Source organism: Amblyomma americanum, chromosome 3, assembly GCF_052857255.1.
Source record: "Amblyomma americanum isolate KBUSLIRL-KWMA chromosome 3, ASM5285725v1, whole genome shotgun sequence".
NCBI lineage: Eukaryota > Metazoa > Arthropoda > Arachnida > Ixodida > Ixodidae > Amblyomma > Amblyomma americanum.
This window is the reverse complement of record NC_135499.1, coordinates 196,846,940-196,862,888: the sequence shown is the minus strand read 5'-3', so window position 1 is coordinate 196,862,888 and position 15,949 is coordinate 196,846,940. Positions and strand designations below refer to the sequence as shown.

Genomic DNA, 15,949 nt, shown 5'->3' with positions numbered 1-15,949 from the left:
ACGAGTTGCATGATTCCAGGGGGTTGGCAGATCCAAGCTTTAGAGAAGCCGCTGCGGCTTTGGCCCCCATCTGCAGGTACATCGCATCTCAAAGCGGCACTGACAGCAATGCGGCCTTCCAGGCTATTAGTAATGCGTGGTGCTTTCCAGCGAGTGAAAGAAACGGCAATCCACCATTCTCGACTTTTTTTCTAAGATCACTTTGTGGAAATAAATTGTTTCAAGTCAAAGCTGCAATGTTTTCATTCATTTTCGGACCTTTCCTCACTGTTGCGTTTTCCCGGCTGTTACATATTTTTTTTTTAGTTCACATTGTGCTTTTTATATTTCACTGCCGTGCCATAGCATTGCTTTAAGCTTTGTTTAGTGAATATTTTTTTCTCCACATGATTCCACCATTTCTTTTCCACTCCCGTTCTGAGCAGCTTGTTTTGGTCCCCTTTTTCCTTCCAGTGTTTATTTATTTGCTCATTAATTTTTTTTGTAGACAGATCAACCCTGTTCTTGTTGCTGTTGAGTACAGCTGACAATGCTGTCACATGTGTTGTGCAGGTGGCAGGTGGACATAGCGACGCCCTGCGGGCGCTGCTCTCAGTCGGGTGCCCAGAAGAAGTGCTGGAGTGTACAGAAGAGGAGCAGGGCTGGAGCCCTCTGGCCCTGAGTGCCCTGCTGGGCCAAACTGACTGCCTGCGCCTGTTGCTGCAGCACGGTGCACAGCCCCTGAGGCCCAATCCACGCTCTGGAGCAACCTCACTACATGCCGCAGGTGAGGAAACATAGGAACCTAGCCAGCAGAGTGGAAAACTGTGCTATTCAGTCTAGCATTGCACTTGTCACACTTTCCTGCCCATGCCTATACCCATCGATAGCCCACTTGGGTGAGGAAACTACTTTATTGTACAGAAGGGGAGGGGGATGGGGAGGCCAGGCCAGGCCAGGGGAGGCTAGGTTGGGGCCCTAGGGGTCGCAACCTTTGCCGACCATTCCGCTAGCCTGGCTTGTTTATCATAGTCTACACTCCTGAATGCCTTCTGCCACTCCTCTGGGGAGGAGGCTAGTTGCATGAGCTCTTTTGGGGGCGGATTGTAAAATGTAAACTGTAAAATGTGCTAGTATAAGGGAAAAAAAATGTTGAGCAGAAAAAACTTTTTTTTCTGTGAGACATGCAGCCAGTTTGTGTTTCACAACATCAAGGAACTGTTATGTAAGGTGGCATGATGTTCATTAGGTCTAATTTTTTCTTATATAGTTCTCAAGAAATTCTGTACAGAGAAGGCTGATATATATAGAGATGTGCGAATATTCTAAAGTTTCGAATATTGAAGCAAACAATGCGGTATTCGATTCGGGCTTCAAAGCGAATAGCAGGATTCGAAAATCACGAATATTTTCTTAATATTGTGAAGTTCGAGAATTCAAGAAAATAAGCTGCTGGAGGAAGCAGTTGATGGTCTTACATGTGTTCTGACACTTCCGTGCAGTTGCACTGCTCTCAATGTCGCACACATCATGCACACAGCGTGGCAGCCGCGTCTACAAACTCCGCCTTTGACGGCTGCACAGTTTGGCTTGTCGCCAACGAGCGCACGTGACAGAACAAATCCCAGATGCGAAAATGAGCACGCCGCAGCAGGAACCATGCTGCACTCGCCGTACGGAAGTAACAAAAGGCGAAGTTAGCGAAAAAGATAAGAATACTAAATTACAAACATGACCGAGGCAAGCATTCCATCTATGTTGACTTTCGTAGTTGTGGTGTCACTGGAAACGAACTGCAAGGCAAGTGATACCTTATTGTTTACTCCCTTTGACAGTTAAAATTACGGGAAACATGAAAGCCAGTAATTGTAGATACCGTGACGAGAAAAGCGGCACCGTGAAGCATTTTTATCAGCCTTCACTTCGAAGGGTGCCACCATTTCCTTGCTCTCACGATCTCGGCCTAGGGATACGCCTTCCCCGCACCTCTCTGCTACCTTTTCGCATGTTTAGATGAAAAGTACTCGTGTCATAAATAGTTCTATTTAAGCCTGCTCTCTCCAAGGATAGATGCATCGCGTGCCTTTACTCGGCAGCGCATCTGGCGGTGCAAGAAGGTATGCACACATCTCCTTGAGCTGACCCATGCCGACGACGCACCTCCATCTGGAGGAGTGCTATGAGCACTGTTGCTAGGGTGGTTTACACAAGGATTCGTCCCAGAAATCGCGGGTAGCGCGTCCTCTGATTAGTATACGGCGACATGCCTTGTGCCACTTAGGCAAGTAGATGGTGCCTGCATTGGCATATTTGGAATTTCGCATAGCATACGACTCGGGCCATAGCTTCCCCCGGCAGTAGTATGAACGTGCGATCACGCATCCGCGATGCAGCCACGTGGCCGAATGCTGGGCGAATGAGGCCGGAGAAATTACGGCATCAGATGCAGTGCATCCGAAATGCCATGGAGAGGCATCAATCACGCTGAATCATGGCGCATTGTGTCAACTGCATTCGCTGGTTGCTGTCGTAGATGTTTGTCTTATGGCGGATCATGGTCATGTGATTCGGCCAAATTTCAAGTAACGCAGCACTAGTTAATGGGTAACCGGCATGGCGAGTTTATTATATCAAGGTTGACCACTGCAACACTTTTGTTGCGTGGAATTCACAAAATTCTTCAGTGGGGGCGGTACCGGGGAATTGGGAGACTTCGTAATATCGAGGAATTCACTGCTTGAAGATTAGTTACATCCAGGTTTAACTGTATCACACTTATCAGAGATTGCATGTGACATGCCTGCTGCATTGAGAATTGATAGAGTGGGGCTAATTGTTATGTATGGGAGAGTCTAAATTTCGCTTTTTCTTTTGATATTTGTCTTATTACAGCAGCCTTAGGTCAGACGGAGTGCCTTGAGATCCTTCTTCACAGTGCCAAGGGATCTGACGCCGCCAACACTAGAGACTCTAGCAACAGGTAGGTGTTCCATAAAACAAAAGATCAGCTGACAAGGTATGCGTGTGAGTAATCTGGCGTGAAAGGTTCTTGAAGGAGGGAGGTTGCAGTCATTGGCAATATATGCAGGCATGCATTTACGGTTGGTGGTTGCCACACTAGTAGGCATCATTTATGCTCCATATGTGCTTTTCGTTCTGTGTGTGTTCGCCTTTGATCGAGTCTCCTAAGTGATGCATTCTTCTGCTGCTGCCATGCGAAATTTATAGGGGTGGCGTCATCTGCTAGGCACTTAACAATGTACAGGTATGGACAGAAGTAAACAAAGCGTGCCACGCAACGAAAAAACTGCGTCTCAGTGCAGCCTAGTTGAGCTAGGCTAAAGCTCAAGATCGCCACACGAATATACACGCCCCCACTGTCCACTTGCCTTGCATTCAGCCTGCGTCAGTGTCATGCTGATGATGATTTTGATCGGATTATTGCGCCTTTTGTAGCAAGTGGGCATTTCAGAATGCGCAGACCACTGCCTTGATACAACAGAGGTCACATGGGTGGTGCTATCGTAAAGGCGCTTCGTCTGAAGCAGTATGCAGGCTCTTTCTGCCACAAATAGCCCGCGTGTTTCGAACTTTTGGTGTCTCTGGGACTCATTTGCATCTTGCTATCGTCAAAACGTGCTCAAAACATTTGACTCACCACTGCAGGTTCGGGTTCGTTTAAATATGGTTACCATTGATTTTCGCCTTGCTCTTACGAGGTGCCGACACAGTAGCAATGCATGTGCCCTGTCTGTCTCTCCTGCAGCGCATTGCTCTTGTACTGTAGCCTGCTCTATTTGCTGAGTTTAAATAATTCAGCAGAGACACTTAAGACTGGTTGTCTGTGAGAATGCAAAACCACTAAAGTGCTGAGCCATGTTGCATTGCAGAATGACTACGAGTCATGACTGTATACTCTGTGTACACCTTATGTTAGCTGTCGTAGTGGCTCAGTGGTTATGCTGCTCGGCTGCTGACCTGAAAGATCTGGTTCGATCTCGGCCGTGACAGTCGCCTGTCAATGGAGGCGAAATGCTAAAGACTGGTGTACTGAGATGTCGGTGCAAGTTAAAGAAACTCAGGTAGTCAAAATTATCCGGAGCCCTCCTCTACAGCTTACCTCCATGCCCTCCACTCTATTTAACGAAGGCATTGCAGCGGTTGACTTTGGCGTCATTTACCTCAGCTTTCTATTAGCTAATGCTGTTACGTGAAATTTGTCCAAAGCACGCTGAAGGTGAGCATAATGATAAAACCAAACTTGCATGGGAGGGACATCTCCGAACGCATTGAGTGACTGCAGTTGACATAACACACCGTGTTCCAGTGTTGCCGGTGCTTCCACGTGGCAAAAGCAGCAGTCTGCACTGTTTTTTCTTATAGAATGTCACACAACGTGGCATTACAACAGTTCATGCTTGAAAGCAGTGCAAAAAAAAAATTGTTCTCCTCAGGACACCACTGATGCTGGCTGTCTTGAAGGGTCACACAGACTGTGTTGAGCGGCTGCTGAGACATGGTGCTGCTGTGGATGCCGAAGACTTGTCCAGGAGGACAGCCCTGTTTTATGGAGTAAGTCTTGCCATTTTCTTGGTATGGGTTGTCAATGATTAGCATGGCCCCACAAGTTCTTGCTCATTCTTTTGTGTAAGCTGCCACGCTCATTCAACTCAAGTCAAAAGTACACAAACTTCTCACAGCATGAAGTAACTAAGTGGTTGTGGCCACCTGCAAGCATTTATTGCACAAAGCTGAATAGTGCTGGCCACATAGTGCTGCTTTGTCAAAGTAGGAGTGGGGCCGCATTGGTTTACTCTGATGCTTCCTTTTTACAAGAGAAGGCCAAAGGCTTGGACCTGGTATCTGTCATGTTCCGTATACAAGAGTACAGGCCGTATACAAGAGTACAAAGCACTATATTTTTTTACAGCTAGGTGCTCTGCACTTCTGGTTAGCGTGTCTGTGTGTATTATTCTTTCATGCCACAGGGAAAAAAATAAATTTTCATTTTGGCTGATGGAAGGGCCACCTATTTGGTTCCTCATCGTGCTGGAAGTAAGGTCATGCACTGATATTCACTTCTTTTCTCTCTACCAGGCTTTTGGAGGCAGTGAAGCGTGTGTTCGCCTGCTGCTCAAAGAGGGGGCTACTGTCTTGATACGTGACTGCATGGGCAAGACGCCCCTGCACCTGGCAGCAGCAGTGGGCAATGGCACCATCCTGTCGGTCTTGCTGCGCCTCTGTCCTGATGGGGAAGGTCCTGACCGGCTCACTGACCTTCAGGGGTTCACTCCCATCCACTGGGCATGCTACGGAGGTGGGCACACAGAATATGCGGGAAATGGGGTGTGGGGTTCTGGCTGCACTTCAGTCTTGACAGCTCTCTTCTTCAGGTGTGAGGTGTGTGGATGGTGATATGACCGTAAGGTTTTTCACAGACAGATGTACTAGCGCCGCTCATATCATCAACTACAAGGCAAAATGTGGGATTAAGGGGGGACAGGGGTCTTTCAATCTTCGTCGTATTCGGTTTTGCAAGGCTCGTTTCCATGTGCAGGGGAAGTTTGGCGACTGTCAGATTGGTGAATAGGTGATTTAATTTAATGATTGTTGCTGTCTCGGTGCAGGAACTCGTGGAAATGCATCAAAATATGCCCATTTTTATATGGCTTCGTATTTTATAACCAGCAGTCATAATGCAGTTTGTTCGCACTCGTTCCAAAGCGTAGTTCTCCAGCTGCCTTTCCCACCAAATCGGAAGCTTTTGAGCCAATTCGGTGGTGAGAAAACACCAAAAATAGAAGTGGAGGTGCGTCATCATGATTTGCTGCCTTGTGTTACATGGAAAAATACACTTTTTATTGGTTAGCTTGAATGTCCTGCTGTTTCCAGCCACGGATAGGTGCCGCTATTTTGAAAATTTTCTCGGAACTGTTGAAAAGTTTAAGCAGAGGCCCGCAAAATTGATAGACGCGCGAAATATAGGCGACAGTGGGAAAGAGCACTATTATCTTTAGTGTTCTGAGGCATTGAACCATTAACCAGCGCATGTGTTATGGTACGTGGGTGCGCAGTCAGGTGGCGTCGTTAATCGGCAGTGTCGGTCATGAATTGTTGAAGCTCTTATCAGCTGTGTTTACTGCTTGTGAATTGTGAAAAAAGGCTAAAAGCCGCTAGTTTATCGGCAACACCTACGAGCCAGCGAGTGTTGCAGTTGGAAAGCTGATGCTGCAGATTGCGCACGGCAACGCGTCAGGTGATACGAGCCGACAGCGGAGGCAGCTACACGGTTGTTGTTGATAGGCGAAACTTCGAAGTGCTGTGTGGTGGACTTCCTGTAAAGATGATATGGCACAGCAATGTGCCATTGCAGCGAAATTTTGCTTGCAGCACAGTAAACATGAAGATCGACGCTCAATGAAATCCCAGTGAAATGATGCCTATTTGAAACGTTTAGAGGCTGGTGACTTGTGCTCTCACATCACAATGTGAAAAAAATGAATTGATTGCTTGCCTAGTGATTCTGAGTTAATTTATGCAGGAAGTAATTTCTTCGAAAGCATCGACTGGTTTAGCATAATGCATACTGTGTGGTCTATTTTGCCAGGCTTACATAATCATTAAAAACAAAAGAAGGGCCTGTTTTTACATGAAAATAAGCTGCATATTTGAAATCTATTCCTGACGTTTCCATCATGATAAATTCAATGACGAAAGATTTTGAGCTATACGATCCTCCTTTTGCAATTTTCTCAAAACACAAATTTCCTACTCCATGCTGTTTTGCAGCCTTAATATCGGCATCTAGAGCAGCTAGTATGCAGTTAGACCTGGATGTAACGAACCTCAGTGTAGTGAATTCCTCGATATTACAGAGCTTCTCAATTCCCCACCAACGCCCCTATTGAAGTGCATGTATTCCATGTAACGAAGGTGTTGTTGAGGTTGATCTTGATATGGTCACAAACTAAGGAGTCATGCAGGCAGGTGTAACAAGAACCCAAGAATGATGTCGGTCTTTTAATCCCAGAGCCAGGTTTAGCCCCAGCAATCCTCATGCGCCAACGGCTGCTCTGTCATCACGCGAAACTTTCATGACAATAAAACACAAACTAACCTGAGAGGAATGTCTACAATCACAACGAGGGACCGCTGTTGGCACAACTTGCAGTGCTCCATCGCCGCCGGCACATCTACATGGCATTACAGCAGTTCATGCAGAAAAGCAGCATAAATGATAGGGCGTAGCAAAAAGGACATGGGGTGAGCAGTGCACGTTCATCGGCAGCACGCAGGTGCTCGCGTGATTCCGGCGCCGATAGCTCTAGCATGTGAGGAGCAAGGATGGCAGAGAGCACTGGCGGTGCAAGGGAAGAGGGGCTTTAAAGGGAAGGAGTCTGTTTCCTGGCAGTGGCGCTAACGCGCGCGCCTGCTGTCCTCTAGCGCAATTGTGGTGTCCCAGACTCCCCCGCTTCCCTCATTCTCCCCACCCCACTCGCAGCGAGTCTTGTGTGAGCCGCAGAGTAGGGTGATGGCACCTGCATCTCTTCCATTCTGCATGGTCCTTTAGAGTCTTCACACGAAATCAACGTATAACGAAAACCTGGATGTAACGAAAAATTGTGGACTTTTTTCAGTTTCGTTATATTCAGGTTTAGCGGTAATTTCTTTTGCGATGTGGAGTTCAGTGTCATTTCTGTGCTGTGTTGAAAGCAGATTTTCAGATTTTTGCTTGGATAATCAATTATTTTGTTGTAATTACAACTGCTTGGTGACTGCACTTTGAAGACCAAAATTCACTGGGTTGTAAAGTACAGTAGAGCCCCGCTGTTACGTTTTTCACGGGTCTGCGGGGCAAAATGATGTAGCTGGAAAGTGTGTGTAAAAAAAAAATTCAACATTATTGTGTGCCTTCGTTTTTGAGCTTCTTTTAAGGGCAACTTGCTTTTCTGGATTTTACGAGCTTTTGTGACTCTCACACTTATTTGCATGCATGCACACAATGTCCTAAATGGCCTGTGTTGTCTCTGCATCTGCCTCAGCAGGTGTTTGCAGGTGAGGCAGCAGCAAAGAGAGCAGGTGAAGTTAGGGCATGTGTACACGATTCTATGCTGTTTTTGTTGTAACCGCTGTAATCCTGCACAGTCCTTGTCTATTGCAATTAAGGAATTAAGTTTTTAAGCTGCAGGCGGTAAGGGAAACGCAATGAGAGAAACATGCCTCGGAACCAACCGACGCAGCTGTATCGCCCACAGCACTGCCTCCCTGGTATTTAGCACAGCGTAGTTTCGTTTCCGCGCTTTCGATCATTCGCGCTCATGCCGCATTGATGGTGGATCTGCACTGACGGCAGATCCACCATTTGGCATCAAGATTCATGCAGCCTGTCAGTGTGCTTGGCCTCAGTGGGGGTGCAACATGCCGGAAGCCACCAAACATGGTGGCAGCCAAGCACTGATAGTCTAAAGTGCCGTTTTGGCGAGCCTGCTGTCACCATTCTGCACGAGCTAAACGTAGGCTGTCAAAATGCTGGCAGGGGTAAACTGTTATTGCAAAGTGACATTCGCGGTGTAGTATGCTGGAAAGCTGCCACAGTTGCAACATAAGAGCCGAGTATGTATTGCATGGGCTTCGATTGTAGTTTGAATGGGACTGGCTCATGAAAACGTAGCAGTCAGGGTAAATGGGGCACTCGGGAATGTCAAATGTGGATTCTGCTACTCAACAAAAACCACTTCCAACGTTGTTTTCTTTACTCATTTGGCTATCTATGTGCAATTTATTTTTCTCACGAGTGTGGCCACAAACAATAGAAAGTAATTTTTAATTATTCCGGGAAATAATTTATATATCTGAAACTAATGACATAGTTGAAAAACTGCTGAAGACTACCATTTAATTATCGTTTGTTCTTAAACAAGAAAGCAAGTTTTAGAACCTGTGTCTCTCATTAAATTAGAAAAAAAAGCTAGAATATGCTTAATGGGTGCTGGAGCGAAAATCTCATTTGCAGTTCTGGTTTATTTGGAGTAGGTGTCAGATATGCATCAGAGCACCAATATTTAGTTTTTGTTAGTTTTAGAGGCCACAGTGATGTGGCTTGCAGTTCAAAGTACAATTGACAATTACAAATCTGAAAGTCGTATTAAGATAGAATAAGATTGTTTCACTGATTACTGTTATTATTTGATTCGTATTTGAATTCTTGCACACCCCATTTATAGAATATACTTCCTTCCTACCACCCACACCTGCCTGCATGTACTGATACTGTACAACGATTGGCATGCAGTGTGCTAGCTTTTTTTCTTCCTTATTCTGCTATACTTCTACCACCACTAATTTTGCACCATAAAGTTTGTTTGTATTCTGCACAATCTAATGGTCGTGTTCTTTTTGTAGTTGATACCCGTGCTATGCTATTGTAAGGAAGATAGTGGTGAAATGCACACTGAGGGGGCAAAAATTTATGTGAGGGGGCAAAAACTTATTTACAGCTGGCTTCACGAAGTGGCTTATTAATTCCTGTTTTCTTTTTTTCTGTCTTTCTGTTAGGTCATGGGCCATGTCTCAGCATACTCCTGGAACACGCTCGAACAAATACATTTCACGGGAACTCTTTCAGCCCGCTTCACTGTGCAGCGTGAGTATTGCACTGGTTCTTTTCGTAGGTGGGAAGTGGCTTCGAAATGGGATTTCTCACGTCTTGGCAGTATTCATAGCACCTGTTGGCCAATTTTAATGGGTTAAGTTCTAATGTGTGATCACAAGCCTGCATGACATGTGCACTGACTGATGGCTGTGAGAGAACTGCGCAGGGTCCTGCGGGGTGAAAGCCCAGATTCGTTGCCCCTTGTGTTTGGAAGACTGCAAGAATGAAGCTTGAGAGTGGACATGAGAGCCTGCACAGGGAAATGCATAGGAATGCTAAATGGGCTTATTGTGAGCAGTGAGGTAAACAGTGAGCATGCAGTGAGGAACTGGTTGTAGGCATAACTACAAGCTGTTGCAACTCCTCTTAGCTGAGGAATGGATGGCAACTGTTGCACGAAGGACACACTTGAACAAGCATTAACAGCCCCAGCAAATACTGTAAAAGCTCGTTAATTCGAACTTCACGGGACCGGGAAAAAAGTTTAAATTATCCGATGTTCGAATTACCAAATGCCTCGAAAAAACTGACAAGAACCGTTTGCATTACAATATATGTACCGTTATTTACTCTCATAACGAACCCACTCACATAATGAAACCACCCGCCCCCGATTTTCGCCTAAGAATTTGAAAGAAAAAAAAAAAGCGTCGGTCGTTAACGCTTCCCTCCGCTTCGCACCGTCAGGGTCAACGCATATCTTGGCAGTGCGCCAAGATGCTGCGCAGCGATAACTTCACAGTGTGTTTATGTTTTGACGTTAGGTCTAGCAAGGGGACGAAGTGAACTTTGCAGAGTGCCAGTGCTTGTCCGGTTGTGCAAGCCTTGTTTTCGGTACGTTCACCTTAAGGGCGACCCACATGGAGCGAACTTGTGCGGCGGAACGCCGGCGCACCGCTAGTGTTCCTATATATGCTCCCGCAGGGAGCTCTACGCACTGCCACCGTGCAGCACCACAAGCGGCGGAAAACGGGCGGCTGCCGCCAGGATTTCAAAACGGCGTGATTCCATGTGCTTAGTAAAATGCTGAAAAAAAACAGCTGTGCATTTACAATTAAGCTATTTATTCAGTTACGACAAAGACGAATTATTCTTTGTGGCCCCTTTCTGAACCAAAATAGGTAACCTGTTTGAACCTCCCGCGCTTCGTGACGTCAACCGACGCGTAGTGGCTAAGCTTAGCAGCTTTGAAAATCCAGAAGCATTCTGAAAATCTTGCGCATTTCATCGCTAAAATTTTGTGCGAAAGATTCGTGCGACTTTTGTTTGCCGTGAACATGAGGCACAGTGTAGCAGGAACGATGAGTTCGTGGTGAAGCGAGAGGCCGCTTCAGCGGGCGCGGCCATGTTGTTGTAGAAGCGGGTGGAAGTCGGACGCGGTCGCACCCTGATGGGTCCGCGCTGATAGCCCACGTTGGCCGCTTCCAGCCAGCGGCTGACTGTCGGGCTACAGTTGCTACAGTGAATCACTCCAGTCGATGCTAAAAGCCGGCGTCATGATAGCGGCTGACCGCGTGCTTCCGTTGGCGACTGATGGGTGGAAGGAAAAAAAAAGTTTTTCGCACGGAATTTGTAGCGCCTCTCCGAAGTCATAGCCTTTCATGGACTTGATGGGGGATTTGATGCTAGAGCCTCCACTAGACAGTGACTTTAGAGACTCCTAGCGTAGCATGTACCGCAGGGTGCCACTACTTATGCGCAGATGGTTCGACGCAGCAGGTGTGCCCACAGCTGGCAGGCATCTGGTGCCCTCAGGGCGATCCGCGCGTGCACACTGATGGCGCATTAAGGGGTAGCAGTGGCGATATAGGCGGTGCTAAAGTGGAGAGATTTAGATTTAGCATTGCGCGATCCGCTACCACGGGGACCCAGCAATGACAGGTGAGCGCCCCTCGGGGCCATGCGCAGCTGGCACCTCAAAGAACTTGTTAGCGGATCACGCTATGCTGAATCTCTCTAGTGTATTCAAACCGGTATCCTCTGCTACATTGCAGTGAAGCACGCCTTCTCCTCTGCAGGTGCTCTTTTCGGTAGCCTGCGAGCCATATCGTTATTCGTTTTTGTAGCGAGAGCTGCACTGGGCTACCAGTCGAGCATTTCACGTTGGCTGGGAGAGGCCAGTTTGTGTGCATGCACCGTTGCCATGGCAACCAGAGAGGAGCAGCAGATGTGACGTGCGCTTCGCCGTCGGCGCGGCCGTGCGCCTGCTCCATCGTCGGAGCAGCACGCTTCGTCACCACCACGCCGCACGCCGCTCGATCACTCGAACCGCGCGTCACATGTGTAGCATTGCTTATAAAAGGCTGAGATGTAATGGGCAGCTGTATCACAACGTTTGGCATGAATGCAGAGAACAAGAGTCCAGCCGCTGCTTAACGGTGGTATAGACAGGAGAAGATTAACTCGTCCGATCCTGAAATTGTCGCCTGGCACTTGGCTACTCAGCAAAGAGAGAATGAGCGTCATAAGGCGACGAGAGCAGCGGAGGTGCTCAAACAAAGAGAGGAACGGCTTGCCAAACGGAGATGCCAGACTGCCGAGCGTAATAGACGGCTCATAGCCGTCGAGATGGAGCCCAGTGTCTCTCATTGCTAAACATACAGTGACCACAGCAAGCTCAGCCAGGGAAACTTACCTCTCACTATGAATATCCTGGCATAGCCGAGTTAAGCCACTGCCAATTTATTTTGTGCTGGGAGTACGGAGCGCTGAAGTGCTTCACCTAGCTATCAAGCACTGGCATTGTTCTGCGATGTCGCCTCGTGGCTCCGATAGGCCGGTGCTTCACCGGGTTCGCGGTGAAATTTGGATTGGGCATTCCTGCATAGCACCCCAGATCTTCGAATTACCATATTTACTTATTTCATTTGTGCACCCATAATTATTACCCAGGTTTCTAACAAAATAACTTGCTCGCATATTTTACACTCCTTGCTGCGCCAGACCAGCAGCATGCATGCAGGTGCACGCAAGGCGGCCTTGGGAAGATCGTTGTGGCCGCGTCACTGTGTGCGACCGCAAAAGGTGCAAGTGGCGAGGGGACGAATTGCATCCAGTTAACCCGGCTTTCTCGCATTGGCAGTCGTGAACCGTTGGCTGTTCGGTTTTTAGCTGGTCAGCCGGGCCGCATGCAAGGATTCTGTTTTACGCGAGAGCGTAAGGGCCCCATGTTACAGAAAAGCTTGTGCTGGCATTGACATCGCCGTCAGCATGATGGAAGATCCTGATTTGTCGAAAAGGTGGCTGTTACAAGAGGCTCCCACAGGGCGCCAGCCACACCAGTGGCGCGTAGGTTCTAAGTCAGACATGCTACTGCTACGCCATGCAGTCATGTTCATAAGGCTTGGCTAAAGTGATGCTTCATGTGCATGCTGTTCGGTCTTTCACATAATGATTGTGAAAGAAAAAACAGCATCTGTGTCTGCGTGGGCAAGAGGAGCTGCATTATACCCTTAGAGGCGGAGCTTAAGTAGTGTCCGCCCAACTTATACACCTGCTATCTCCATTTGCCTCTGCCTGCTGGCTTCGCGATTGTATTATGCTTATTGCTTTGTGCTGCATACGGGCCACCATACCATCCCACGAGGAGCTACATAGTGAGGGACTGGGTGGGAGGAGGTGTCTTTATTTAGAGTCAACTTTTTTTTTTACCTGCAATGGGTGCTAGTTGAGGGATCGACGTATAGGCGGCAACATACATTATATGTTGTGCGTTATGACCATTGTAGAATTTTTTAGGACGCGTTCACAGTTTTAGCATAATTTGTGCAACCACTTTTTGAAGCCTTAATTTAAAGTAAAAAGTATGCAAATTACACGAGTAAATATGGCAACAGAGCTGGGGCAGGCGACCGCTTCGAATTATCCGGTAAAATTTACATGAGTAATTATGGGACTGCAGAAATTCTTCTAATTATCCAGGATTTTGAATTAACACTGTTTTACTGTACAATGCATGAATTCCCTGGAATGCAGTCTGATGTGTGATGTGAAGATTGAAATAGGGAAATCAGTGCTTGAAGGTGATTTGTCAGTGGTTAGATGCAACTGTCCGTGTTTTTATGAAATGGCCTGGAAAGGTGTTATTTAGAGGTAGCAGTGCTTTGCTGGTGATTTTACAGTAGGCAGCATCCAGGCTTATGGCCAAAATCATGCGCTGCATGCTTTGCTTGCTCACGGCTTCACAATACTGCCTGGTTCATTTCTTGCAATGTTCCTAGTACCATCTAGGGAGCATTACCCTGCACATTTAGGCACTGCTTGTCTTCCTTAAAGTGCTGCTGCTGGTGCCTGTGTTATCGTCGTTCTGCGTTACTGTTCTTGTGCAATCTGATGAGTGGCTTGTCCAGGTGGCTCACAAAGCATCCTCTCTTCTTTCCCATCTTCTTCTCCGGCCCCTCCTATTCCTATCTCCTGCACCACACCCTCGCTGTGCTTTCCTAACCGTGCCTGCGACTTGGTACGGCTTGGCACATGGGCCACAGTTGCAACCCGTAAGTAGCTGCTACTGCTGCTGCCACCGCTGCTGCTGCTGCCTTCAACTGCTGCGTGATATTGCATGGAACTGCAGCAGCCTGTGTTACTATACTATACCTTACTATTTGTTGACACTGAAGTGGAAGCCATGGATACTGCTGACGTAACAGAAGCACAATACTGAAACCTGTGAACTCTAAGCCGGTATGCCATGGTCCTCTGTGGCATAGCACTGACAGGTATGAAAATCAAATGACTTGATGAGTGAAAAGCAAAACTGCTGTGCTGTCCTATTTAAATGGCTGAGCAATAAAATGTGCAGAGTACCGCAGAGTCCTTAATGAGTGCCATTTTTCTCATGTGGTTTCTAACAGCTGAGTGCGCTGTACAGCCGCCACTTCAGTGCCAATAGATAGTGAGATGAGTGTAGGATGGTGCTGCGTTAGTGGAGTTCAACAAATTTTAGCAAGCCACAGATTATATTGAGCATGTCGGTGAGGTTTTTTTTTGATAGGCAAAGCTATTGCCATAGCAGTATACCATTGTGACCAGTTTCAGATCTTGCCCCTTTTTTTTCGCCACTGATCTACGGCTCAGACTTCGTATTAGCGTATGCCACTTTTGTTTAGTGCCATTTTAAGTGTTGCTTTGCTTGGCATCTATGGGTGAGGCCAGTAAGAGAGATGCTGAAATTCTGTTTTGGAGCATCTACCATAGCAATTTTTCCTCGCACCTGTCTATGTGAGGCTGTTTAACTTTGGACAGTTTTGCATGTGGAATGCCAGAGTGGTAACTTAATTGGGCTGTTTATTAAATTCAGTACAAGAAAGATGCCAATTTCACTGTTTGTATTTATGTTTGGGCTTTGTGTGTTGATAGGCCTTATCTACTCAGTTTAGGCATTCTCAATATTTCTTTTAAAGTGTACATTTTTTGCTTAATAGTTCATTTTACTTTCTATCTTGTGTGCAGCTTTTCCATGCAAGTATTTCTGCAATATTTGTACATATTGAGTTTTTTTTGCTTGCAAAGTTTTAATGGGAGAGATCTCCAGAGACTAGAATAAAAGTTGCTATATTGATAAATTCATGTGACACACGTTGCACTGGCTCTATTTCATTGCCAGCATTTAAATGCAAGAGCACTGCTGTTTTTGATGCATGTTAAGAACACCAAGTATTAGAAATTAATCCAAAGCCCTCTGGTGTAGCATGTATAGGTTCATCGTTAAAATGCCTGCCAACATTCATCCATAAAAGCTAAAGCCACTGTATTTGTCCCTCTATTAACCGTAACTGCTGGCAACTTGCATATATTGTCTGCATGGCACCTTGCATGCCAATAATGTGGCTTGTGTAGCACTCTGTCACTTCACTTGAATAGAGTATTTATTGGACTGAGCATGAGAGCTGTTTACAGTACATGCAATATTTTATGGCCCTCCTTCACATGATGTTATCACTAGATTGAAAGCAGAGTTGAATGAAATGTCATGCTAATCCCATTGACTGGTATTCAGTTCACCCATGCTTTGAACTTTGAAATTTTACTGTACACATGACTTTCCACTCTAGCTTGGGAACTGGGAAGTGCAATGACTTCTCAGGTTCAACGCTTGTTTTATGCAAAGCTAAACCATTTCTGCGCCCCATTTCTTTTTTCTCTTATTTCTTTAGATGTCTTGTATAGTTTCCAATGCAGTTTCAGATACTAGCAGATTTTTTTTCTTCCCTTTCTTTATTGAACAGATTCCAAGGAAGCGAGTTTTGTATAGAATTGTTGCTCAATCATTTTGGGAAGAAGTTAGTGCAATTGCGGGACAAGAAGCAAAGGTAAGGCTCT

General features: G+C 46.5%; 1 protein-coding gene across 2 annotated transcripts in view; it reads left to right on the top strand.

The window, feature by feature from the left end:
- LOC144125805 (uncharacterized) overlaps positions 1-15,949 on the top strand; it is a 75,256-nt gene that overhangs the window by 33,511 nt on the left and 25,796 nt on the right. For both annotated transcript variants that reach the window (XM_077659513.1, XM_077659514.1), the window contains 6 exons: positions 553-766; positions 2,872-2,959; positions 4,434-4,551; positions 5,077-5,296; positions 9,535-9,622; positions 15,856-15,939. In XM_077659513.1, coding sequence (XP_077515639.1) covers positions 553-766; positions 2,872-2,959; positions 4,434-4,551; positions 5,077-5,296; positions 9,535-9,622; positions 15,856-15,939 — 812 coding nt within the window. The remainder of the gene's footprint in view (positions 1-552; positions 767-2,871; positions 2,960-4,433; positions 4,552-5,076; positions 5,297-9,534; positions 9,623-15,855; positions 15,940-15,949) is intronic.